The sequence below is a fragment of the Hermetia illucens genome, chromosome 6 (assembly GCF_905115235.1).
Source record: "Hermetia illucens chromosome 6, iHerIll2.2.curated.20191125, whole genome shotgun sequence".
Lineage (NCBI taxonomy): Eukaryota > Metazoa > Arthropoda > Insecta > Diptera > Stratiomyidae > Hermetia > Hermetia illucens.
This window is the reverse complement of record NC_051854.1, coordinates 101,383,963-101,411,895: the sequence shown is the minus strand read 5'-3', so window position 1 is coordinate 101,411,895 and position 27,933 is coordinate 101,383,963. Positions and strand designations below refer to the sequence as shown.

Sequence of the window (27,933 nt, the reverse complement as noted above, 5' to 3'; positions counted from 1 at the left end):
TAAATTGGAAATGGAAAAGTCAGAATTTGAAATGGAAAATTCTAAAATTGACTTGGAAAAATCTGAAATTTCCGAAATTAGTTTAGAAAAATTCTCAACTGATTTGGAAAACCCAAAATTTCACTTGCAAAACCTTTATACGAAATCCTGGGAAGGGCTCAAGTCGGTTACAGCAAATATGGTCTTAGTTCAAGGATGATGGGACAACAGTAGCAGGAGAGATAATATCACGGCAAGGTTGAAAAATGGCGATTATGAGCAGACGTGATACATAGGATACATAGGACAAACTGACAAATGATACATAGGACAAACTGAGAGAATATGTAGACAAAAGTAACAAAAGTACAGCAATGGCAAGATCATCAAAACTGATGACAACTTAAGGGGGAAGAATACACTCCCTGGCCAAACAATATATGGTTGCTACTGATAGGGCACAAGGTATCAACCGCACTTACCGAAAGGCTTCCACTCATCCTGCCTTGCTATGAGCCATGTAGTTTTGGGGAGTCGGCTCGTCACGATCGATTGGGCCATTTTGTTGTATCAAAAACCTGGATGCAGTCTCAGAAGTTTCAAATCGCCATCCAGCGTATCAAGCCTTGCCGGCTTGCCTTTTGATCGCTTACCATCGATTTCGATGTTCAGACCAATCTTGGCAAGTGAATTTTTGTTAGCGCGGATTACATGACCACACCATTGAAGGCGCCTCTTTCGCAATTTTTCCACGATTGGTGCAGCTCAACATCGATCGCGGATCTCCTCATTTCGGATGTGATCAAAGCCACTCATGCCACTAGTCCAACGCAACATCTTCATCTCCATTACAGCAAGATGTCGTTCATTGTCCTTTATAGTCCGTCAACACTCAGAACCATAGAGGGCGACAGGACGGACGACATAGCGAGAAATTTTAGATTTGAGACGTTCGTTGATACGTCGATCGCAAAGATCACCAGTTGTGAAATGCCACTTCATCCAGGTTGCGTTAATGCGTGAAGCAATTTCATAACGCAGTTCTCCATTGGCTGATAGCATTGACACGAGATATTTAAATCGCTCAGTTCTGGGTAGGTCACTGTTACTGACAGTAATAGCGTCTGTTTCATGGGAAAAACAAAATTCAGTTTTATTCAAATTCCATCTGAGACCGTGTTGCATGAAGCGATCATTCCATTTTTGGACAAGTTGCTGGAGATCAGTCTTACTATGAGATGCACTGGACGTTGAATGTCCCGTGGGGCAGTGTCTATAACAAGAACAAAGAGAAGTGGTAAGAGGGCATTTCCTTGATGAACACCGTCAGAGACACGAAGGGAACTTTACTTTTCTGTCCGTGGTTGAACAGTTAAACCCAGCGCACGAGTTCTTCTGGCCCTAGGTGTTGTCATAGAGCATGTCAGATGAGTCCCTGTGGCACACGGTCAAACGCTTTAATATGTGGCATATCCACTACTACTTCTGCTTTTTCATCAATATGTCCACGAGAACCTGGCACTTACGTCTGGTTTATTATCTTGAACCAGAGTATACCGATGACAGGACACGGGCATAAGTTGATGAAAACGTAAAAGTTTCGAGTAACAGCGGTCGCCACTTTTTATGTGCACTCCCATATATTTGCTCAGAGAAAACTCGCTCGATATTTCAACAAAAGTAAATGTTTGTGGCAATAAAAATAACGTATTTTTCAATCTTTTTTATTATTATTGAAATCTTGGGTTATAATACAACATTTTTAATTAATGAATTTGATAATCGTTTGTTTTTAAGGTTTTTAAGGTGTTCGTTTTGCTGTCATGCAAATCGTGGACGCCGTTCGACGAGCAGAGGCACATAGCCGCCGAACTCAACGGGTGGTGCTCCTCGTAACGCTTGACATCAGAAACGCCTTCAATTCCGTAAGATAGAAGGACATTCTAGGCACACTAGACAATACCTTCAACGTGCCGAACTATCTCTTACGGATTTTGAGGGACTATCTGAGGAACCGCTCCCTACTCTATGAAGCACTAGAGGGTCAAAAGTGGATGGAGGTCACATCGGTAGTAGCACAGGGATCCATCCTAGGGTCGGACCTCTGGAACGCTACCTATGACAGTCTGCTTAAACTCGACATGCCAGAGGAGTCGCGCCTGGCCGGCTACGCAGATGATGTAGCAGCGCTTGTTGCTGGACGCACTGTCGAACCGGCGCAAAGCAGACTCGGCATCATGGTATCAACCTTGCACTGGAAAAAACCGAAGTAGTCATCCTGACTAAAAAGAGAATTCCGACCCTGCGTCCCATATCGTTCGGCTAGTCGATCATCGAGTCAAAATCAGCGGTAAAGTACCTCGGGTTGACTCTTGACTCAAAGATGAGCTTTTCCGAGCAAATCCAAGCAGCAGCGAACAAGGCGAGTTTCGGCATTAAGTAGGCTAATGGCAAACATTGGGGGTCCTACGTCTAGTAGGCGACGTCTCCTGATGAGCTCAACGCAGTCTGTTGTGCTCTACGGCGCAGAGGTATGGGCTGGCGCTTTTAAAAAGGAGGTATATCGTAAACGCCTCGCGCAAGTACAGAGACGGGGAGCTTTACGGGTGGCGTCTGCGTACTGCACTGTCTCTGAACCGGCCGTGGTGGTGATCGCGGGAGTTATCCCCGTTGCCCTTTTTGCTAGGGAGCATCAGGCCATATACAAGCGCAAGGGAGATGAGCCAAGGGAGGTGGTTGCTCGCGAAGAACGGCAACACACTCTAGACGAGTGGCAGCTCTTTTGGCAAAATGAAACTAGAGGCAGATGGACTGCGCGGCTCAACGGCAACTTAGGTGCGTGGCTGAATCGGAAGCATGGTGAGACTGACTATTTCCTTACCCAATTTTTAAGTGGGCATGGAGGTTATCAGTTTTATCTGCACAAGATTGGAAATGCGCGTTCTCCGGATTGTGTGTTTTGCAATGGAGTTGTGGACGATGCCCACCACACTTTTTTTTTCTTGTGGAAGGTGGGATGGGGTTCGTCAGCAGCTCTATTTAAACACAGGGGATCTCTCTCCAGACAACATTGTCGAAGAGATGCTGATGACTGCTGACAGGTGGAACCGTGTTGCCCATTACGTTCGGGCCCTTCTCGTTGCTAAGAAGATAGAACTCGACCGGTGGAGGAGCCGGATGGCAGGGGGTTCTTTGAACTGACAGTTCCCTTCCTCCTCTCCCCTCCCGTTGGTGAAAGGAATTCCCTGATTTGAAGGCTCCGCAAGGCGGGAGAGTTCGGGGACTAGCCCGAAGTAATGTGACAAACGGTTCCAGGCTAGCTCTCTGACGATGGGGAGGTGTTTAGTTGGTAGTCACATCCCGAATCGGAAGTCCAACACTGTGTGCGTAAATGCATTCACCTACCCTACCCCAAAGAAAAAAACAAAAAAAAAGGTGCTCGTCATAGGCGGAAAGGCTAAAACCTATCGTTGGCTTCTGCCACCTGCAGTTACGGACTGCGGCTTGTCTTGGTACTAATCACCTTTCTCCGAAGCTCCTCTTTCCTCAGCATATTGTAGATAGCTTTCATTAGTTTTTCTACGGCCCTCCAAGATGTTTCAAAGACTAGCATCTGGTCCACAATCTTTTCAGGGGATAACTGCGCTCTGGCGAAAATGTTCACTTCCGCTCGGTGTACGGTTAGACGATATTATAAAGCCGTCTTGAAAGGAAGACTCACGAGAAAAGGATGATACTCCAGCGTTAATGATGTCTGCGTTTAGGAAAGCGAGATTGAGATCGGTTTCCTCGAGGAGTTTGTGGAAAGCGAAACGTTTGTCGTTAAATATGATTGAATTGGTATTGAGTGTGAACACCTTCATTTTGGTTGTCTAGCAATTTGAAGAGGAATTGTAAGTCCGGTTCGGGTTTGTCTTCAGGGGGAGATGGAGGTAGTTGTGGTAGAAGTAAGAGATTGTGTTCCACAGGGACATGATATATTGAATAGGGACCCGGCTCGCATGAAGAAGCCCTTGAGAATGGAAGAATGTGGGGGCGATGAAGAGCTGAGGGTTTGGGGTCTTACCCGGCCCCTGGCCACTGCGGCAAAGAAGGGGTCAGCGAGGAAGAGGTGGTCCAGTTGGAATGAGACAGAGGGCCAGGCTGTATACTCGCTGTTGACGCGTTCAAAAGCCTTCTCGAAATTGACGAAAAGCAATTTCAGCGGGAATCTAAACTCGGCACACTGTTTTAAAATGATCAGAAGAGTGTTTATGTGACCCAGCACAGAAGCATCCTTTGCCGTTCAAGCTTCCGTTCTTTAATATTTTCCACGATTATTATAACCATTATCTTTGTAGCGACAAGCAGCACGCGAATGCTCCTTCCATTATTGAACTCAAGAGGAGGTCCCCCTTCTTGATAACGGTCCCCTTCGTCCACTCCCTGAGAAAAATCTCAGATTCTCAGAATTTCTGGATAAGTTGAAGTACTACTCTGCGAAAACAGTCTGCGGAATTTACACCGTTTGTGCGGGTCGATGTCCGAAAGGACTTCGCTTCTATTTGGAGAAGTAGTCCATATCCATATGTTACGGTAACAACCCGTTTCATCGTGGAGAAGTGAAGCGAGTAAGTAAGTAAGGTAAAGTGCATGCAACCTTCACCATCTGCTAAAGTAATTCATTACGGGAATGCATCACCTACCTCCATCCACCTTATGTGGGACAGCTTGATTAAATTAGACGTATTTAATCACTTATCTGTAGTAAATTTATTTACTTGTAGGTATTGATCAGTACTGCCACTCCACTAATAAAATAAAATAAAAAACATTAAAGGAAAAATTACGTAAAGACATAACAATCGCTCAAGGACTGCTTCTCTCAGATAGTCAACTGCAAAGTTGGATGGAAGAACTCTTTAAAAACAATTTTCTTTTTCAAATAATTTTACTGCTTGCTACGACAAGTAAATTGAACGCCGCACATAAGAAATAGTCATGTAGTTCTAGTCTTCAGGTGGAGCATTTGAAGCACCTGTTGTTGCATTCGTCCAGATGCACCTTCAAGCTTCTACGCCAGTATCCTCTCGTCTTCCATGTTTCCTTCTGCCCACTTGCAGCCGCTACTACATGCATTTACAATTCACAACGGCAAGCAGACAAATTCCAATTCCAGGAAGCAAATACATAGTGGAGCAATTTCTTTTTCCATGAAATTCGGAAATAGTGAACAAAGGACATCATTTTATGCGACAAGAAGATTCGAGTTTCAAAATAAAAGTTGTAGATGAAGGGAATGAGAAATATTTTAACTAAATAGTCCTAGACGGGAGATATGAACTAAGTAATCATGGAACCTGTCTGCCTTCTACATCAATGGAGGAAAAGCAATTTATATCATTCTTCATATTTTGGTTGATATTATGGAGCTGCTGGTGCGATGCTTCCCATAGGGGAACTCATGAGCTGATGAATCGCCCAGAATATGGAGTTGGGGATTAGGAGCGGAAAGGAATGTTAGCCTTAGAAAGCTTAGCAAATTGGAATTGAAGCTGTAGCGGTGCAGTGGAGAGGCGAACCTGGGGGCACCATTGTGAATTCGCCTCCACCGTTGTATTAATGGCCGCAGCAAAGTCGATAGGTGGCCTGGTAGCGGCTGAAAGGCAAATGTCAGTTATGATGATGCTCCTCTATGTAAGCTTGATAGAAGTAAACACGCGCAATATTCTCGGCAATATATCCATGTTTGCTCTTATAGAAAGTAAGGAGCAAATAAGTAGATGCATCCGAGAACAATCTTTCGGCCCAGGGTATTAACGACGTTTCCGAAGATGACGTAAAGCCGTAGTTACCCATGCCATCCGATGATAATGACTTCAAAAAACAACAACAAATACTTACGGAGGCCAGCGAGTTCGACGAAATGCGAGCTAAGTATGATAATATGCTGCGGCAAAATGAGAAAATCGAGCAGCTGACAAAAACAGATCAGCGGACTTGGGGACACAGTGAAATCTTTGCCCTCTATGCTGGCGACAGTATTTCCCGCTATGAATGTGGGGTAGCACGCTGCTGCCCTGACCAAGCACACAGAAGTACTAGCTCACTATCCCCCATTGCACGAGCCATATCAAGCATCAAATTCGTCGTCCTGTCCAACGCTGGAGGAGCCCGCAAGTAAGCCAAATGAGGCACCCGAAGCAAAAAAGATATGAGGCCTTCGACGAGGAGCGACAAGAAGGCCCTTTCAACTTCTGCCGGCAGAAAAAGTCGAAAAAGCAAGAGGTGGGTGCTAAAAATGTAAGTGTTCCCCAGGTGCCAAGTGTCAGTGCCTCCTCTGCTAGTGCCTGAAAGCCCAAAAAGGAGAAACTTCCTACAATTACAAGGAAATCTCCTCAGAACCAAATAATTTCAGGGCCATTTTCTTGCTTTCGGAACTAAGAAAGCTTTTTAGGAGACCCTGGACAACTGAACTTGTCCACAATTGTGACATCAAAAATATCATTCCCAATCACCAGTTTGGTTTCCGTCATAAACACGGATCGCAATATGCACTGAACTACCTTCACGACATTGTCGTTTCTAGACTTAATGTCCCACCTCTCCAAACCCTTCCACCTTCCGATCACCTACGACGTCGAGGAAACAACGGTGCATACAAATCACCTTATACACCAAAACATCTTGCTGGAAAAACTCCTCTCTATAAATGTTGGCTCCACGCCCACAGAGATGGAAAGCGCATTCCAAAGTGCCCTGAAGGTAGCCACCTTCAAACAAAACGCAAACGCATACCAGCCCAAACAGTGGTGGAACGAAAAACTCAGCGAACTATACGCAGAAAAAATCGGGCGACTCAAAGCCTATCGGAGGTGCAGAACATTCCAAAACTTTCGAGCACTCGAGGAAATAGTACTCACCTGGCGTAAAGAAGTAAACCTGGCCAAAAAAATACCTGGGAAAAGACAACCGAGAAACTGAACAGAGCAGATGGGAGAGAAGTATGGAACCTAGCAAAGGCGCTAAAAACTCGACTTCAACCGCAAAGACCGACTGAGACGTGGACCAGTCTACAAACAACAAATTTCCTCTCGTTCCTGAAAAACCAAACAAACCAACCCAGCTACCCACCTATATTGCCGCATCCCATAAACACACCACATATCACCATGGAAGAGCTGGATTTTATATTAAAAAGGAAGTCAAAGGCCACTGCCCCTGGTACAAACCAAATTACCTACCGGATGATCAGTTCCCTTGACCCGGTACAGAAAGACAAGTTTCTAGCAATCCTGAACCAATGTTGGATCCGCAATTTTATCCCTCCGGAATGACGAAAATCCAAAATAGTGCCCATTCTAAAGCCACATAAACAACCAGATGATCCCAAAAATTTTAGACCGATTGCCTTACTAAATGTCCCTATTAAAATAATCAATCAAACGGTTCTGGGAAGACTCCAACAACATATAGACAGAGAGCAAGCTATCCCTCCACATTCCTTTGCATTCCAGAAAAATAAATCCACCACCGACTGCATCAACTCGGTTATAAATAGCATCCAACACCTTAAATCTAAAAAGCTGGTTCCTATTGCCGTCATCGTTGACTTTACGAACGCTTTTGAGTTAGTAGATATCAACTGCCTGAGCGAAATACTTACTAACATCCGCACACCAATCGAGCTCCACTCCTGGATCATCAATTTCCTTTCGAACAGAACCCTGGCACTGAACACCATGCAAACAGTTGTCAACAATGGACTTCCACAGGGAAGTTGCCTGAGTCCCACGCTATTCAACCTCTACACTGCAGAACTCCATAAAATCTCCGATGCCCACAATCAAATATTCCAGTTTGCCGATGACTGCCTGCTACTCACTAGTGGACCCACTACAGAAGGGGCGCTTAAAAACGCCAAAACCCTTACAGAGAAATTCAGTCGGCTATCAAATGACCTCAGATTGAAAATTAACCACGCTAAATCAAAACTCATCCTCTTCAATAGGACCAAAGAAAACTCGGTACAACTGGAATTTAACCAAAATGCAATACGAAACGCTCATCGTATCAAATACCTGGGTATTCTCCTCACAAACAACCTTATCACCAGACCACATTTCTCCGCTAAAATATTGGAAAACTCCCTACCAAAGGAGGTTATCAACTTCCTAACGAATTTCAATTCAAACCTACACCCCCAGGAAGGTCTCAACATCTTCAGATCCCTTCTTAGGTCTAGAGCCGACTACGCAACGCCACTCAATCTAAACATCCCCAAATACACTCTGTCAAAAGTGGAGTCCCAACACAGAACCCAAATAAAGCGCATCCTGGGTCTCTCAAACTCAACGCCAAACCACGTTGTATACGTTCTTGCCAAAGAACTCCCACTTGAGTATCGGCAGACACTTCAATCTCTGAAATCCCTAATAAACACCCATCTCTACCATTCCCAGAACAGATGTCCTGGACCGCAACCTACTTCCCCACATGCCAAAATCCTAGCTGAATACAATGGCCTAATAGCACAAATTCAGTCACCCAGCTTATCAAGAAAACCAGGAAATCTTTTCGTTCATCTGAACATAGATCCCGCCCTACTGAAATCGGAGCAATCGGAGGGCCTCAAAAACCATTTCGCATCCCTAGTTCAAAAGCTTCTCTCACGAGGCTATGCAGTCCTATTTACAGATGCGTCTAAAACCCCTCAAAGTACCACTTGTGCGACCCTACACCTAAACTCAAACGGTACTCACATTATAAAAATAAATCCAAACGCTTCTATCCAAACAGCCGAGCTCACAGCCATAAATCTGGCTATCAAAAACCCAGTCACCAAAAATTGCAATCTTTACAGATTGAAAGGCGGCGTGCTGCAAACTGAACAGCCCATGCACCACAGACACGATAGTCCAAGACATATTCCACAATATCAAAACCCTAAAATCTGAATGCCTAATTTTCTGGGTCCCCGGGCACAGAGGAATTCACCAAAATTCCAAAGTCGATGAGGAAGCCAAGAGAGCCCACGCTCTAACTACAGTTAACGAAACTTGCATATCAAGCAACGCCTACTCACGGCTAGTAGCGGACTGGCACTCCAAATACCACACCATCTCCTCAACTAAGGGTAAATTCTTCTATAATATATTCCCCACCCCGGAAAAGGCAAACTGGTTCAGAAGCATCGATACCCAGGCAAAACAAATCAAAATCGCAAACAGGATCGTTACCAACCACGCCTTCAACAAAAAATATCTCCACAAAATAGGAAGACACCTTGACGGACTATGTCCACACTGCCTCGTCCCAGAAGACAACCAGCACATCCTTATCAACTGTCCAAGATACTACTCGCTCAGAATTCGTTCAAACTTCCTTATAAACCAAGCAGACCTCAACATCGCCCTTAAAGATAGCCACCCGGACCAATGGCTACACTTAGCCAAACTAATCACTACCTATAACATTGACATCTAACTTAGTACACAAAACAATTATTTTAATAAAATTTTAAAAATCACACAATTAGAAAGCAAAATATTCCACACACGATCACATTCTAGATAGTACGCTAACGGAAAAATAAACACCAAACAGCTAAAACTCTAGCTACCTACACTCAGCTGGCAATACAGCCTCAGGCTAGCCAACCGGGGACATGAACTGCCTCACTTGACAGATGTCAGGCAAAAGCACAAATGTCACCACAGGAGGAGAAAGAAAGAAAGAAGAAAGACTTAATGTCAACAATAAACCACCACCGCCTGTGCATTGGATCTGGAAAAGGTCTTTGACTCCATATGGGCAAATGGACTCATATACAAACTAATCGAAAACAACGTCCCGATTCCGATAATCAGAATTGCCATCAGATTTTTCGAAGATAGGCTGTTCTATGTCAACGTGGGAAACAAATTTTCCGATCTCTTGTCAGTAACATCAGGAGTACCGCAAGGATCCATTTCAGGGCCTACCTTATATAACATTTCCACAGATGACGTTCCCATTCCTGAGACCGGGACTGACACTATCCAATATACCGATCAGATCATTATGTTCGCGTCAAACCTCCGCCCCAACAAGGCGACCAAAACAATAGAAAAATACTAGTTACTTCTCAGAAAATACTTCCGTTATTGGGGCATTAGAACAAATGAAGCAAAACCGCAATTGTGTATTTTCAGGAGACTATCTAAATACTTAAATTCTAGAAGTATCCATAAAAATTCTAAACGCATGGAAATTAAAATCGGAAATACAACATTGAGCAATTCACAGACGATCAAATATTTGGGAGTTAAGTTTCACGAATTTCTCAAATTTAATCCGCATCTGGAGCTCGCTATGAGTAAAGCACGCGGCGCAGTTAGTAAGATCTACTATCTTCTTTGCAAGAAAGTAAGGCTTAGTGCCAAAGCGAAAATGATTCTCTACAAGATCCTGATAAGACCCATCACCTGTTACGGAGCACCTACGTAAATCACCTGCTTCAACCCTGCCATGAATAAATGCGAAGCATATGAACGCCGAATATTAAGATATTTCACCGGCCTGGCTTATATCTGGAGGATTAAGGTCGGAAAATCGGCGAGCAAGAGCGAAACCACATCGAGAATATGTTCTCAATTTGAGGGAAAGGTTAGGTTTAGTGCAAGCCCCTTTTTTTAAATGAACTGATTTGTTAACTAAGAAAATGTCAATATTTATGTATGTACGTTAAATACACATTGAAGTAAATTTACATGGAAGGTCAGGTAAGCCAAACAAATGTAATATCCTCCATTGAAATAGAATTAAGATAGCTAAGCTCAACTTAAGCTAGAAAAAAGCTACCAATGTTGGGAGAAGTAAATCATCATCATCAACGGCCCAACAACCGGTATCCGGTCGAGGCCTGCCTTAATAAGGAACTCCAGACATCCCGGTTTTGCGCCAAGGTTCACCAATTCGATATCCCTAAAAGCTGTCTGGCGTCCTGACTTACGCCATCGCTCCATCTTAGGCAGGGTCTGCCTCCTCTTCTTTTTCTACCATAGATATTGTCCTTATAGACTTTCCGGGTGGGATCATCCTCATCCAGACGGATTAAGTGACCCGCCCACCGTAACCTATTAAGCCGGATTTTATCCACAACCGGACGGTCATGGTATCGCTCATAGATTTCGTTATTGTGTAGGCTACGGAATCGTCCTTCCTCATGTAGGGGGCCAAAAATTCTTCGGGAGAAGTAAATCACTATTGAAAAATAAAAAACTAAAAAAAAGCATCTTTGCCGCTGGAGTTGCTCCTCCTCTGTATAGTCTTCTTGGTTGTGACTCTAGTCAAATGGGAATAAAGACCCCAAAAATGTCCGACAAAAACAAGTAATCCCATATTGATGAGTCGGTTTTCCCCTCCGTTGAGATAAACACGGCTCAAGGGTACTCGTTTCGTAAAGAAGTGGGCTACAAACAACCAACAACAATATATGGTCACCTTCAAAAATTCGTACCCAGCCTTCGTGAATAGGGTTCCGTCATCAGGATGGGAAATGGTTTGGAAGAATTTGGAAGGCTTGCAGTTCTTTGAATTGATAAAAGAGTTCAGTGTTTTAGGAAAAGGTTGATGTAAAAACCCCCACCCAGACCCCCCGACCCGCCTACCATTTTGCAGCTCAGACCCTTCCCCAATAGTAGTGATCACGAATTAAGCTCCTTTTCTTCAAATTCTCGATATTAACGGAGATATAAGCGTTTAAAATTTTTCCCAAGACTCCTTCAAATTTCAGCAATTTTCCTGGCACCCAGACCCCCAACCCGTAGATCATTTTGCAGCTCAGCCCCTCCCTCGATAGTAGTGATCACGAATTAAGCTCATTTTCTCGAAATTCTCAATATTAACGGAGATATAAGCGTTTAAAGTTTTTACCAAGATTCCTGTAAATTTCAGCAACTTTCCTGGTACCCAGACCCGCCAAAACCAAATACCATTTTATAGCTCAGTCCCTCCCACTTGAAATTCTCAATATTAACGGAGAAATGAGCGTTTAAAGTTTTTCCCCAAGATTCCTCCAAATTTCAGCAATTCAGTAGCAGCAGATTCTTCATTAAAGAAAACCTTGCCAAGGTGTCTTCGTCCGAGATCTGAGGATGCCGGTGTAGGGCCGTCTCCTCCTCCTCCTCACATTGGCTGCACATAGCCGAAACCACTACCCCAATCTTTTCCATATGGTAGTTTAAGGGACAGTGTCCCGTCAAAAGCCCTACTAGGGTTTTCATGTCCCACTTCTTAAGGGACAACAAAAATGCCGCTCTAGTAGCCCTAGGCTGTTTCACAAGGATTTTCGCTTGCCGGCAAGAGTCCAAATTTCTCCACTCGGTTGAGTGAATCCTTGCAATTTCACCCTTCAGAGTAGATTTGACAGTAGATGATCGGATTCCAAGAGCTGGTTCTGGCCCCACCATTGTGGATCCAGACCCTTGGCGAGCCTTGTCAACCTTCTCATTACCGCCGATGTTAGAGTGCCCCGGCACCCACATCAGGAATGTTTCGTTCAGTCGGCCAAGTTTTAGCAGCACCTGATGGCAACTCCAAACCAACTGGTTTGATATGTTGTTGCCATTTAGTGCTGATAATGCCGCCTGACTGTCGGAACAGATTCGAATGATGCGACCCCTCCTTTTTTGTCGCAGACATTCTTCTGCTGCCAATGAAATGGCATATATCTCCGCCTGGAATATGGTCGTCATCTTTCCGAGGGGTCGGGCCAGTTCTATAATCGGATTCTCCGAGAACACGCCTGCACCCGATCCATCCTCCGTGACTGACCCGTCGGTGAAGATTATTAGGTCTGTAATCTGAAAAGACTCATGGCCACTTGTCGACCATTCTTCTCTTTCGGTGATTACGACAGTGTATGTCTTTTCAAAGACGAATCTGGAAACCATATGATCGGTCGGCATCAGGGCTACCGGATGTTTTTCAAGGAATTTCCATATAGACGCATGCCCGATGGATTGGCCGCCTTTCCACGCCCCAATGGTATCGAGCCTATATGCGTCGTTGGCTGCTTTCCGTTTCACCTCCAAGTGGATGGGGGGTAAATTTAGGATGGCTTCAAGTGCCGCAGTCGGCGTAGTACTCATTGCTCCAGTAATACTTAGGCAACCAAGTCTTTGAATCTGCATTAGCAGCTTCCTGCTGTTAGCAAAGTTCAGTCTTGGCCACCAGACGATGCATGCATACATCAAAATGGGTTTTATTATGGATGTATACATCCAGTATATCCGTTTTGGTGAAAGTCGCCAGGTCTTACCTATCGCATTCCTACAGTACTAGAGCAATCTGCAGGATTTCTGATATTTTTCCTGGATATGATGCTTCCACGTTAGCTTGGAGTCGAAATATACTCTTAAGTACTTGACTGTTTGTGCCAGCTGGATTTCCGCCCCTGCTAAGGTGGGTAGCGTGTAGCTGCCCCACCTGACGGTCCTAGTGAAAATAACCAGTCCAGTCTTCCTAGCGTTCACCGTGAGTCCATTGCGGAGGCACCAGCTGTGGATTACATGCAGAGTTGCATTCAAGCGATCACATACTGTGTCCGCAAACTTGCCGGTAATTATTACTGCTAGGTCGTCCACAAATGCTTGCGCGAAGAATTTTTTGTCCTCCAGGAGCCACAGCAGCAGCAGCCCTGAGACATCCTGCTTCAATAAACTTCTGGCCGACCGATATGTCGATTTTTCTCCACTCTAGCATGTGAAGGATCCAACTGATTAGCAGCGGTTCGATTCCATGCTGTCTTGCCGCATCACAAATTGCCGCGGATGAGGCATAATTGAAGGCACCTTCGATGTCCATGAATGCGCCTAAGGCGTATTCTTTTTCAATTTTTGCCGTAAGTTCATGGAGTGCTGCCTCCGTGGATTTGCCTTTCTGGTAGACGTGTTGCCTATGGTGAAGTGGCCACTTAGGAATGTGTGTATCCCTTATGAACCGATCTACTAGTCTTTCTAGTCGTTTTAGCAGAAAGTACGTTAGGCTGATCGGTCGAAAGCTTTTTGCGTCTATGTAGGTGGGTTTTCCTGGTTTGGGAATGAGCAACACCTTCACATCCCGCCATTTAATTGGAATATAAGCGTGTGCTAGGCATGCACGATATATATTCCAAATGTGTAAACCCAGGGCATCCATTCTTTCTATTACTAGCGCAGGGATGATGCCATCCGGACCTGCAGACTTGTATCTATGGAACGAGTTAAATGCCCATTTCACTCGCTCCAGTGATACTACTTTGCATGCAAGATTCCAGTCTCTCGGTTGAGGGCTGTATGCACCTGTTGGCCCCGAGATTAGATTTTGGATGCTGCTTAGGAAGTGTACTTCTTCATCGCTTTCTGTGTACTTCCCATTCTGTAAACGTAAATAACCCAGTTTCTGGCTATGTTCTTTGACCAGAATCCGCTTCAGCTTTGAGGTTGTCTCAAGAGAGTTAGTCTCTTCGCAAAAGCGTCTCCAAGATGATCGTCTAGCCGATCTTATGCTCTTCTTTAGAGCCTTCTGTGCCTCTTTATGGCGAGTCCAGCTAGTGCTTGATTCACCCTTCAGAGCACGATTAAGGAGCATCCTTGTCGTTCTCCTCTGTTTTGCCAAATCCAAGTTCCACCATGGTGTTTTACCCTTCTTTGGCATCTTGAGTGGACAGCTTTCTTCGAAAGCTTCTCTCATGCTAGTTGTGATCATCTGGGTTGTCTTCTCAATTCCAGCAATGGATTTGATGCGTTTCCCAGGGATCGTGACTCGGGCGCTCAATTCTATTTAATACATCGCCCAGTCTGTTTTCTTCGGATTCCGAAATGGAGTGGGTGGAGGTGGATCCATGCCCATAACGAAATCAATGCGTCTGTGATCCAAGAGTGTGATATCGTTTGATACTCTCCACTCTCCGATCAGAGCCACGATGTCAGGAAATGCCACCGTGATGTCGATGACCTCTCGCCTGACCACATTGAAGAAAGTGGGTTCATTACCCACATTTAGGATCTGCAAATCGGTTCCTACTAGATACTCCAGGAGTCACGATCCTCTTGCATTGATGTTCGAACTTCCCCACCATCCGTGGTGAGCGTTGACATCACAACCTGCTATTACCCCCATGCCTCTACTTTTAGCATATGGGATAGCTCTGATGAATGTTCCGCTGGGAACGTCTTCTGCGTCGTAGGGGAAATATGCAGAGCACCATAGTATCTCTTTATCTCCCTGTTGACTTTTTATGGTTAGCTTAGCCGATGTGGTGTCGCCATCACATAGGTCTTTAACCAGGTTAGCCTGGAAGTCTTTGGAGCCTACCATGCAGGTGCGGGGTCGATCGCTTCCATTGGCATACAGTAGGTCAGCATGTTGGAAGTTTAGGCCCCTGACTGCCCCACCAACAACCCACGGTTCTTGTATGAGGTATATAAATGTATTGAAGCTATTGATCCGACGACTGATAAGTGCAGTCGCTGCTTTACAATGCTGAAAATTTATTTGGGAAATGTGGCACCACATCTATGTTTCAGATGAAGATGCCGGGGGCTGCATGTCCCCTTCAATGGTTTTAGGAGCCGACACTTGTAACGTGACGGTCCCCAGCCCATAGTAGAGCCGGCAGCCCGATTTTTCCCAAACCTTCTTAACATCGGGTTCGGGAAAAGTTCCCGACCTATCGGCTCTTCCTCCTGTTCTGCTGCCTAGCAGCAACCAGGTGGAAGTGTTAAGGTTGTTCTGTACACCAAGTTGTTCCAGAACCCCAACACCATTTCGCTCTACAAAACCGCACTACTACAAACCTCAGTCAAGTACAGGAGATTATTAATTCCAGGCAAACTGACATTAGACAACGTATTTACCTACATAAGGGAAAGAAAGAAGGACATCGAATGAAGAAAAACACTTTTCTATAAACCTTCATTGCAATATTCTATATTACCAGCACATCCATCCATATTACAAAGATTGTCTTTACATTCATAATAAAATGGTAAACTAAATTCTTTAAAAAAAGAATGGAAAGGAAGAAAAGATGAACCTCATTTCCCTGGTCATGTATAAAATATGCTAATATACACCAAAAAAAAAAAATTACAGAAGTCTTTCTTAACAAAATAAAATGTGATCAAGTCTCAACCAAAATTAATGATGGTATTAAAACCAACCTGTATAAATATCATATGGATAACGCAGGCGACCAGAAACGTAATTATCCCGTAAAGATACATTATTATCTAAATATATTTAACAATAACAAAACAGGAAAACAAAATTACTACGAACAATTCGCATTACGAATAATACGACGGCGGAATCGTTAGGTCACTGAGAACTGCCAGTTGGTCTTCGGTGAATTTCAATTGATGCATGGCCCAATTATCGTGATGCGTTCGCTTGAAGTCGCCGACTGTTTTACGAATGGTTGACTGAAAACGTAATTAATCGCTTCCATTGGAATCAGATCCAATAATACTCTTACAGACTAAATACTCACAGGAATGGGTTGAGGGTCATTCAAGTGTGCGCCAAGGTATTCAAAGACATCAGGTACAAAGTCTGGAACATCATACGGATATGCTGAAATAAATGCACATAGTCCCAATACACCTGTATGACGCACTCGAATCGCATCTGCTTCCACAGAATCTAGGCCCGATCTGCCATTTCGAACCGGCTCCGAAGGGCCGCAAGCCAATGATCTCCTACTAAGTGTAGTTCGCACAACTTTCGTCTTGCACTTTGTCTTGAAACGTTCCAATAACTTATCAGTAGCAGGCAGGAACGAACAATGCAATAGTCCACCTAACACTTGAGCTGCCTTTTCGCGGACCTCTAGACTTGTATCTTCTAGAAGCCTTAAAACGATGTCCTGGACATATTCAATCCACTCGGGTTTACTCAGGATAATGGCCATATTGTGGAACACGACGACCTGCAATGCATCAATTACCGCTAGTCGAGCACCCCAAGACGATGACTTTGAAATATCGTTGATTTTATTTAGGGCATACTCCATGCGATCAGGCAATGTCAGTGCCTGTGCAATCATAGCCAGGAGGGTGGTGGAAGTATCAGCTAACTCGGAGTCCTGTTCGCAACTTTCCAGTCGACAAGCGAACGGAAGTAGATCAAAGTACGGTATTTCGTTACCGTTGGTATTGCGTGATATCACTCCTATTATCCATTGGCTTACTGTGAGAAGCGGAAAGATAATTCGTTATTGGCCGATTAAGCACATTACATGGAGTAAGAGTGAAATATCTTCAACTCACTTGTCTTATATAACCGTACAGCTTCCTCGTATTTCTTTTGCTCTTGAGTCGTCACATCTGACCGTTCAGTTGCACCTGCGATGAAAATTTACTTTTTATTTTGTGGAAATCTCAATGCTTTACAAATTTCAACTCACCTTCAACCATACAAATTGTCGACGGCATGTCGTAATATAGAGGCTCAATTTTCTTCACGACTTCCTTAATCATATCACTAACCCGCGGGCACTTGGGGGTGTTGCCACCCTTGAACTGAAGATCCGCTTCAAATATGTTTATCAATATACTCCCCAGACGAATCCTCACATTTTGAAATGGATGGTTTAGGAATGGTTTCAAGTATTCTTTAAAAAGAAAACAGACAATTTAGAACAGTCACAACATTCAATAAATCAACGCTAAATACCTAACAATCTATGCGCGTAACTATCCATACGCCAGACATGCTGATTGAAGGGTCCCTGCAAACAGAATATTCGACAACAATCGACGAAGCTGGTGCTCTCTCGTAATGGATCCTCCATTAGTACTTCATGCAACCAATACTGTCTTCGCGGATCGATATGCTCCGATGCAGTTGCAAAGCACGTTCCCCAAAAGTCATCAGTCTCTACAGTGATATTATCAAGAGCCAATCGAATGAGAGGTGTAATCTTTGCGAACATCGCCTCGGTTTTATCATATGGCCAATGCTTCATCCCCCGCATGATACCGCTCAGAAATTCAGCGGCGCAACGATGATTACTCTCCAGCTTGTTCTCTTTGATCAGACGCTCCAGATGCGGGTGAAAATTGGAATAAAACATGTCACCGAAAGAACGGAATAAGTGCTGCAAAACAGAAACATCAGTAAGAGCACCTGAGTCGAATCTCATTACGCTTCGCTTTACCTTCATCAGACTAAATCTCGACTGTTTGAATTTCTCGCCTCCCTTCTGCTCTTCTAACGACCACAAGGATATAAATTTATCCACTAAATCTTTATTTGAAAAAAAATCATAAAAAACTTTCTCAATCTCATTCATTTCGTCGCGTGTCCTGTCCAGCTTCGGCTGCTGATCGGAAGGTGCATAGACCCAAAAGTCTGAAGACCATCCAAAAAATCCCTCGGCTTTATGTAGATATCGCGGTTGATCCCAGTCTGCCTGGCATTTCGGCAATGTATCTTTATTGTATTGCAACCACTGATTATCGGGTCGATTTCCAAATTGTAACTTTCCTTCTGGTTTCGGAACACCAGCTATTTCGAATGGGTCAACTTTCATTTTCACATGCTTACGTTTCTGTTGTGCTAGCATTGAATTTACTATTCGCATCGTTGTTTTGCGTTCTTTAATCGAATCATGCACTAAGTTTGGAACGAAATATTTTGCGACGCAAAGCGGGAATTTTTGTTTTGGATGCACCAAGATATGAACCATTGTGGAAGCCATCAAATGATAGCGCCAATGCAGTGAGTTGTTTTGAGCGATATTTATGATAGTTTCTATGATTCGGTTGTATCTATCTATGTTTTCTGTATTTCTTCTAGAAGCCAACTGCTTTCCTCGTTCAATGTCCTCATCAGTTATAGTCACTCCATTCAACTTCGCCAATTTCAATCCATAATCTACAATCTTATCAGAAATGTCCAGGTCTATAGTTAACGTAATAAACTCCTCAGATATTGAGTATATGATCGCATCAAGCAAGTGCACAATTGAAGGCTTCTCGGATGGAGTGGACTTTAACAGATTAAGCCATAGTTTTTCCACACACAGCCAGTCATGCCTGACAACTAACTTTGTCCGACCTGACAAAAGCATATAGAGGCCACCTTTGAAGGCTTCATGATTCTCATTCGAATCTAGCTTGAGGTAGTGAACAATTTCATCCAATATTTCGCGATGACTGAATGTGTACGGAACCATTATGTGAAACAGTTTTATCTGCGCTAAGGTCCTCACCGCACTGTAATGCGACGTAGCTAGCTTGATTAAATATTTGAAAATTCGACGATGCGTGTCTGTAAACGGCGGTGGAGACATTTCATCTCTGCAGGTTTGCTGGATCATCACCCTCTTAGCTACAACTCCCTTCATATTCCTTTTATGCTTAACTAGGCGGAACTCTTGGAACTGCTTCAAGTGCCTGTATGACTTTATCTCGCTGTCAAATGAATTTATGTATGCTTTTCTCATATGCACTCGTTCCCATATCGAAATTATAGCTTTAAGTGACTGGATATCGTCATCTGATGTGGCTAATATTTTCTCCTGCAAACGTCCAATTGTATCGATCACTGCCAATCTTATATTCCCGCCGTCAGGCATTTTGATCTCCAAATTCTCAAATCCAAGCATTATTTCCAGCGGTTTCTCATCCACAATTGTATCTGAAACTGTTAGTTGGGTACCATCCCAATTCGGCAAGAAATACGAGAAACTCAACAACGACAACACAATATTGCACTTTTTCAAAATTTCCTCGCGGTCCAAAGTTATTTCGTCTCGAATATATTTTTCAAATGTTTCTAAAATTTCTGGTAAATATCTATGGATAATTTTCTCCGAAGCTGCTCTTTCTTTTTCACCAGGGACAAACCAATCGAGCTTGTCCTTGTAGCCCATTCTCTTGCCCCAATGACGAACGGGTAGCTGCTCACTCAATGGAATCGAATAGTCGATGCTTTTTATATCAAATATTTGGAACGCCGAGAGCTTATACAAAGTGTTCAGAATCAAATTATTTACAATTTTCGCAGTGAGTTTGCATTTGAATTTTGAAGTCGCGTCTATAATTGGCAGCAAGCAATCATCTAAATATTTAACAGCTTCTCTTGGATCACTTTTGAATAGATAATAGAAAATCGTAAAATAGTAAAGGAAGTCATCCGATTGCTTCTCAATTTCGGCCACGTCTTCATGCTCCTTTATGTAAGTGTTTAGACGATCTGTTAAGTAAGGCACTAGCGTTTTAAAAATATGCGGTCCAGCTACTACTCCTACACTAGTTACTAAAGTTCCTAGGAGTGGAGCTGCGACATGAGGCTCCAGCAAATTCGACTGTACAAAATCATTAATTTTTTTCGCTGCTGATATAAGTATCGATTCAGAACTTTGTCCCAGAATCACCTGAAGTCCACTTGATATTGAATTCTCGACAATCATGTCGTATTTTGACTTGTTACTATCTGTATTCGACTGCTCCATGCGGATACTCTCCTGCGTGCTGAATTTAATCATGATGAACAACTGATCAAAAAATTGCATAACAAAATCCTCCAAATCGGCAGTTTGTTCGCAGATCAGCGACTCCTCCTCAGTGAGTTCATGATATTGGCTAGCTTTGGAACAATCAATCAGGGGAATTTGAAACACAAACGCGCCGTAGAAATTCATAGTCAGAAGAGCTTTCCTCAAGTCATTTGGGTCTATACCGGGCAAGACTGCATATAAAACTGGGATCACATGCGTTCTTCCCGCTGTGTAACCATTTTGACCACAAATCAATGCTCGCGATATGCCCACAAGGCACTGTAAAGATGCCGTTAGTCGATGTGGTTCGGTGACCGCTTCTAAGTTAGCATAAACTCGCTCAATTACTCCCGGAATTATCAGCTCTGGTCGTAAATTTGATAAATATTTAAAAATTTTATAAACATCACTGCCATCGACCCGAGAGTACATCGTTTGAAATGCGGCTGGCTTCAAGCTTTCCACGAACGCGGTGATACATTCCTCAGTGAGTTTATACTGATCTGTGTAAGGAAGAAGAATGCAATCGAAATTGTAGCCAAGACTTTAAACCACATATTCCGGGGTTATCATTCAACAAATTATACTTATTCTCACCTGGCACTGGATCCATCCAGTCACACTTGCGAAATCTTTCAAATTCCAATCGTTTTGAGAAATACTCTGGCAAACCAACTAAAAGTTGTCCCAACACTTTAATCCATTTGCCTAAGTTTGCGGGATGCAAATATGATTCTATTGTTCCTATGAAATTCGTTAGATATTTCTGGCCAGATGTCTTTGGACCAATCACGGCAACAATCCATTCTATTCAAATTCGAAATTAATACGAAATTATTTCTGGAACAATGAATACTTTGGCTTGAGATTACTTGCAACGCTGACAGCATTCATGTTTTGATTACGTGAAACTTTAAGGTGTTTATAGCTGACTGGTAAATCTATCCAGCGTAGGATGCGGGCAAACATCACGGGCAAATAGGGCTCCCAATCGATTTTGCCGATATTTTCGAAAGCTAAGTTGCCCATAATGTTCATCATGTCCTGTAAAATTAATATGAAAGGTAATTTTCTTGTTATTAATGAAAATGTTTGGTTCTTATGTACTGAAATTAGGACAATATTACTTAGGGCTTCGTTTGGTAATAAATATTAACCCTAGTATTCCCAACGCATATAGCGAAATCACACATCTACTTCAATTCTAACTTCTTCTTTTTCTTCAGCCTTTGTCCCGTTCACAAGCGGGGTCGGCTCGACGTGATCGGTTCCGCTATTTGGCTCTATCCAACGCCTGATCTGGGTGCAATCTCGAGGCTTTCAAATCCCCATCTAGCGTATCAAGCCACCGCTGTTTAGGTCTACCTTTTGATCGTTTACCATCGACTTCGATGTTCAGACCAATCTTGGCAAGTGAATTCTCGTTTGCACGAATTGCGTGACCATACCATCGAAGACGCCTCTCTCGCAACTTTTCCATGATCGGTGCAACCCCATAACGATCGCGGATATCCTCATTTCGGATGTGATCTAAACGTGTGACGCCACTAATCCAACGTAGCATCTTCGTCTCCATTACCGCAAGACGTCGTTCATTGTCTTTTATAGTCGGCCAACACTCAGAACCATAGAGAGCGACTGGACGGACGACCTTGCGGTAAATTTTAGATTTGAGACGTTCGTTGACAAGTCGATCACAAAGAACACCAGTTCTCCATTGGCTGATAGTGTTGACCCGAGATATTTAAATCAGTTCTGGGCAGATCACTGCCGCTGACAGCAATTGTGCCTGTTTCATAGGGATCGGTCGTCAAAAATTCAGTTTTGTTTAAATTCAATCTGAGACCGTGTTTCATGAGGCGATCATTCCATTTTTGAACAAGTTGCTCGAGATCATTTTTGCTATCAGAAGCTAGGAAAACATCATCTGCATAAAGCAGTGTGTAGGGCGCTGGACGTTAGATATCCCGTGTGACGGTGTCGATAACAAGAACAAAAAGGAGTGGTGAGAGGGCGCTTCCTTGATGAACACCAACAGAGACACGAAGCGCCATACTTCGAACTTTACTTTTCGGATCGTGGTAGAGCAATTGAACCTAGCGCACGAGTTCTTCTGGCACGAAGTGTTGTCGTAAAGCACACCAGATGAGTTCGTGTGGTACACGATCAAACGCTTTCTCTAGATCCAAAAAGGCAATGTAAAGAGAGCGATGCTTCTCACGGTGTCTCTCCAATTCTAACATAGAATGGAAAGAAGTTTGTAGAAGACACCTTGACTAAGCTTGGTATATGATATCAGACAATCTACGGTATTCACTATGCTGCCCCAAATCCATTGTGTAACTTCATCATTCTAATGACAATCACCACCTTCGATCATTCAAATCTTTGTAGATGACATAAGAAATACTAGCTTTTCCCTCGGGACAATATACAACGGTCTTTCAGGCTGAAGTATATGGGATCCAAGGGCAGCAACCTGGATGATTAACGAGCGGTTGAAGGGCAGCCGCATCGCAATCTGTAGCGATAATCAAGTTGCATTGAAGACGTTGGGCAGGCCTTTGATCACTTCCAAAATCGTGCAGGAATGTAGTAATCGATTGATCTCCATTTCTGGATTCAATACGGCGGAACTACTCTGGGTACCCGGTCATTGTGGTGTATAGGGAAATGAAATCTCGGATGCTTTATCAAAAGAGGATTCAATTTCTCCTATGCATTGGCTAATGCTGCTATCAAAAACTGGGAACAAGCTTCCCATAATGACAGGCGGCTGAGCCTTAAAGCTGCTAAACGCATCAAACGTTTCCTGTCAGAACCAAACGAACATACTGCAAAGTTTATCCTGTCGAAAAGCAGGAAGACTTGCCGAAGTATTGTGGGTTGTCTGACTGGCCATTACTCACCAGCTGGGCATACTATCTTGATCAAAAAGTTCCCCGTTATGATCGCCGTGTGGCGCTCTTATTATTCGGCTGTCCTTCTTTTTGTGTGTGCGTGTTGCTGAACTATCACTAATATTGCCGCCAAAATTTGCCGTTATTTCATCATCAGTTGTGAAAGTTACGTCGAGTTGAGTACATGTGTCTGTGAGCGTGTTCACGATTTTCGATAATTTTCAAAAAGAATTTGAATGAGCAACAACCAGTTTGCATTAAATTTTGTGTTAAAAACGATTTCAACGGTACGCAAACCTTGAAAATGTTGGGAAAGTGTTTCGGTAACTATGCTTTAAAGAAAACCGTTTTCGAATGGCACGAACGGTCCAGAAAAGGTCGTGAGTGCATCGCTGAGGATGAGCGCAGCGGCAAGAAATCAAAATCAGAAGAAAACATTGACCAAGTGAAGGAAATGTTGACCAAAAACCACAAATTAACCATCACAGAGAACGCAGAAGTTGCGAGCATTTCTTTTGGATCCGTTCAAACAATTGTGCAGACATCAGGCGAGTGCATGGCGCGCCTCGAATGAGCCGTGACCGAAGAAACCGCGTCGTTTCCAGTCAAAAAAGAAGACGATCCTCACAGTTTTCATCGATTACCACGGTGTAGTGCATAATGAGTTCTTGCCCCAAGGTCAGACTGTCAACAAGGAATACTATTTGAATGTTTTGAAACATTTGCCTGAATCAATCCGTCAAAAACCCAAGCATTTGTGGGCGAACAATTAGTGGATCTTGCGCCACGATAATGCACCGTCGCACAATACCATCATTATCCGGGAGTTTTTAGCTAAAAACAGCACGAATACCATCCAACAACCACCGATTTCACCTGATTTGGCCCATGTGATTTCGTCCTCTTCAATCGAATCAAAAAACCACTAAGAGGAACGCGCTTCAGTACCCAAGAGGAGATAATGGAGAAATCGTAGGTGGCCCTAATGGAGATACCTAATATCGAGTTTCAAAAATGTTTCGAGGACTGGATCAAGCGTTGGCATAAATGCGTTGCCATCGATGGAGGTACTTATCGACTCTATCGATTTTCAACAATAAACACGTATTGTTTATTTTTTCAATGAATTCCGTTAACTTTACTACTACTGCCTCGAATCTCCCGCCGCTCCTCATCCCTTTCCTTAGTTGAGTTCCACATTGGCAATCTCGAAACCAATGTCGGACCTGGCCCCGATGGACTTTCCAACCTCTCCCTTGTTAACTGTAAACCATACATTTCGCTCCCTCCGTGTATAAGCAACAAAAGTCTTGAAAAATACTACTTTCTTCATCTTTGAAAAGAAGCCCTTATTATTTCTATGCTCAAAAGCGAAGACTACTCTAGCTATGAACTACTGACCCATTTCTCCTCTCTCCTCTTGCTCCAAAATCCGTAAGAAATACGTCAATGACTAACTGGCCGTGTTCTTCGGCCACCTCATGGTGAAAGGGCAGCATGGTTTCGTTAAATATTGATCTACTGCTTCAAAAATTCTGGTCTTTAACAACTTCATTGCTAAATTCCTTAATTCACGAAGGAGGTACACGCTATTTACACCGATTTCTTCAACGCCTTTGAAACCGTTGACCACAATGTTCTTCTCTCTAAACTCTGTCTGCCCAACTCAACCGCTCCTCAATCATTTCATGGCTCTCATCCTAACTATCGTGCCGTTCCAGCAGGGTCTCTTTCATGGTTACTCATCCCATTGCTTCTCTCCTTCTCGTAGTGTTTCCCAAGGCCCTATTCTTAGCCCATTGCTATTCCTATTTTTTATACATAATCTCTCCATCCTCACCTGCCCGTGTTTGCTTTATGCAAACGACCTTCAATTATTTACTTGTTTCGTGTCCGCTGGACTGTACTTTTTTGCAGTTCACCTAGACACTCTGGTCCGTTGGTTCTCAGTTAACAAGCTGACACTAAATGTTAGCAAACGCCACTGGATGTGGTATTCTCTTGGTGGACAACCCCTATCACTACTGACCTGCTCTCAACTCCTGCGTGTTCGATGGCAAACTTTACTTCAATTACCACTACGTTAACATCATCAATCACGCTTCCAAAATGTAAGGTTTTATCCTAATTTCTTCCTCTGACTTTACCTCAATCCAGTCCAGCATAAAACTTTTCAACTAGCTTGTTAGAAAGATCCTTGAATATTGCTGTGTAATGTGGTCCCCATTGCGACTGTAGAGCTCTCGATACTGTAAAACGCAAATTCACCCGAACTATCTTTTTCAAAAGGAAATTTCCCGTGTGGACTATCCTTCCCGGCTTCTCGCCCTCAATTTCTCTTCCCTGCAACAATGACGCATCTTCCTTGATATGGGTACCCTTTTCAAACTCTGCAATGATGGACTACTCTGCCAACTCCGATATTATATTCCGCATCGCTTCCCGCATTACACGCAGTGCGGACATTTTGCAAGTTGACTTCGTGCTCGAAATCTACTTTTACTCAAAAATAGTGAGCAAAGACGGCTTTACGGTTTCTTACCAGAGCAGAGGCAACTCTTCAGATACAGCCTTGCTCCCCGATTCCGCGACTATGCCGCCATACAACGCCCTCAAACTTAGGTCCTTTGACACGATCGCCTTCCTTAGTTCTATACTTAAGTTAAGCCACTGGCTTGCTCCTCCTTCTGAGTACAATATGTAATTGGAAATTTACTTTTCTGTGTATTGTTCGTTAAAGAAATAAATAAACCTACCAAAACGAGCTTAACACTTTCTTTATGAGAATAAAGAAACTCTCGATAACCTACAAACCGATCTGCAGATTTATAACAAATTATGCAGCTATTGGGATGTTGCCACAATGGTCTCTCCTTACCGTCACATAGCAGCATTTACCTTTTATAATAATAATAATCGTTGGCGCAACAATCCATATTGGATCAGGGCCTTGAAGTGTGTTAGAGCACTTCATTCAAGACCGAAACCGTACACTACAGTATTCTGTAGGAGGCAATGTGGTCAGCATTGCGCTCGCCCGAGTTTATTACCCTGATTTGACTCAGGCACTCAACTCCGCCATGCTATTAACATAGTATGCTGGTCCCAAGCCCAGGTAAAGGAGGAGAGTTTACTACTATCCTCAGTAAAACAAAAATAAAATGCTGAGATCAGGGAAAGAGATAAATAGAGTATAGTTGGAGTTATTCTACTATGCTAAATCCTTCCTGATCTCTCTTGGTGACAGGCCCCGCGACAGGTCGACCAAGAAAGTGCATACAATGTCGTTACAAACATGATGATCGGATTGAGTCACAGGCCTCGGAGAAATGCTAGGGCGTCCACCTCAGTCGACGCGGCAGGACGGGCCCCGGTCCTGTCGAGAAATGGGCAAGGGTTCTTGACGCATGGACGGCGTCAGGACGTAAGCAAGTTAGTCCGCACACAACGAACAAAACAAATACGTGTCTGCACGCTAAATGTTGGTACCCTAACTGGAAAGACGGAGGAACTCGCAAGAGCCCTTCGGAAAAGGCGCATTGACATCTGCGCTCTGCAAGAAACCCGATGGTCTGGTGCCAAAAGCTGCGACATTGAACGCGAACGCGGTAACAATGGCTACAAACTTTATTTGGTAACCCACACACTCAATATGGTGTTGGCATTGCCATCTCAGAGGGTTTCCGTGATGCCATTAAAGAAGTCGAACGATTTGATGATCGGCTGATGAAGCTCACCATTATATCATAGTGGGAACAATAAAACGCAAATCGACTATATTGTCATAAGACGCCAACATTTTACCACTGTCACTGATTGCAAAGTCGTTCCCTATGAGACCATCGCACCTCAACATCGGCCGTTGATTGCCGTCCTGCGAATTAAGCCACCGATAAAACAGCGTGAGGAACGCACTGGCCCGCCGCGCATTAAATGGTGGCGATTTGGTGAGAAAAAAGAAGAAACGGTCTCACTCATACAATTGCCAACCATTACGACTGTGGAAGAATCATGGAACCAAATGAAAGACACGATCCACAAAGCGGCCTCTGCAACCCTCGGGGTCACCAAGCCGGGTAAGCGGTACATCAACCGAGATACTTGGCTTTGGAATGATGATGTTGAAATGAAGGTCCGTGAAAAGAAACGCCTCTACCACAAATTTCTCGACGATAAAACACCTGCTAATTGCCAAATTTATAAGAATGCCAACCGGGAAGCAAAGAAAGCGGTCGCTGTCACCCGAGCGAACCATTTCAAAAATCTTTACGATAAACTGGACACTCGGGATGGCGAGAGAGATCTTTATCAACTTGCTAAAAGCCGTGATGAACGCACACAGGATATCGAACATTTCTGTTGTGTTAATGATAAGAACGGTACTTTGCTTACCAACCGTCGAGCCGCAACGGATAGATGGCGAGAATACTTCGAGCAGATTTCAACTGAAGAATTTGCTCATCCTCCACTTCCACAATCATTGCCGACATTTGGAGCAGTTCCACCAGTCAGCGCAACTGAAGTCGAGGAGGCAATAAAACAAAT

General features: G+C 43.6%; 1 protein-coding gene across 2 annotated transcripts in view; it reads right to left on the bottom strand.

Moving 5' to 3' along the window:
- Positions 1-15,888: 15,888 nt before the first annotated feature.
- Positions 15,889-27,933, bottom strand: part of LOC119658575 (proteasome activator complex subunit 4B-like) — a 24,558-nt gene continuing 12,513 nt past the window's right edge. For both annotated transcript variants that reach the window (XM_038066022.1, XM_038066023.1), the window contains 8 exons: positions 21,361-21,532; positions 21,086-21,295; positions 18,143-20,991; positions 17,659-18,082; positions 17,390-17,596; positions 17,253-17,327; positions 16,475-17,172; positions 15,889-16,406 (listed from right to left, as the gene is read on the bottom strand). In XM_038066022.1, the coding sequence (XP_037921950.1) occupies positions 16,272-16,406; positions 16,475-17,172; positions 17,253-17,327; positions 17,390-17,596; positions 17,659-18,082; positions 18,143-20,991; positions 21,086-21,295; positions 21,361-21,532 (4,770 nt within the window). In that variant the 3' untranslated portion in view covers positions 15,889-16,271. The remainder of the gene's footprint in view (positions 16,407-16,474; positions 17,173-17,252; positions 17,328-17,389; positions 17,597-17,658; positions 18,083-18,142; positions 20,992-21,085; positions 21,296-21,360; positions 21,533-27,933) is intronic.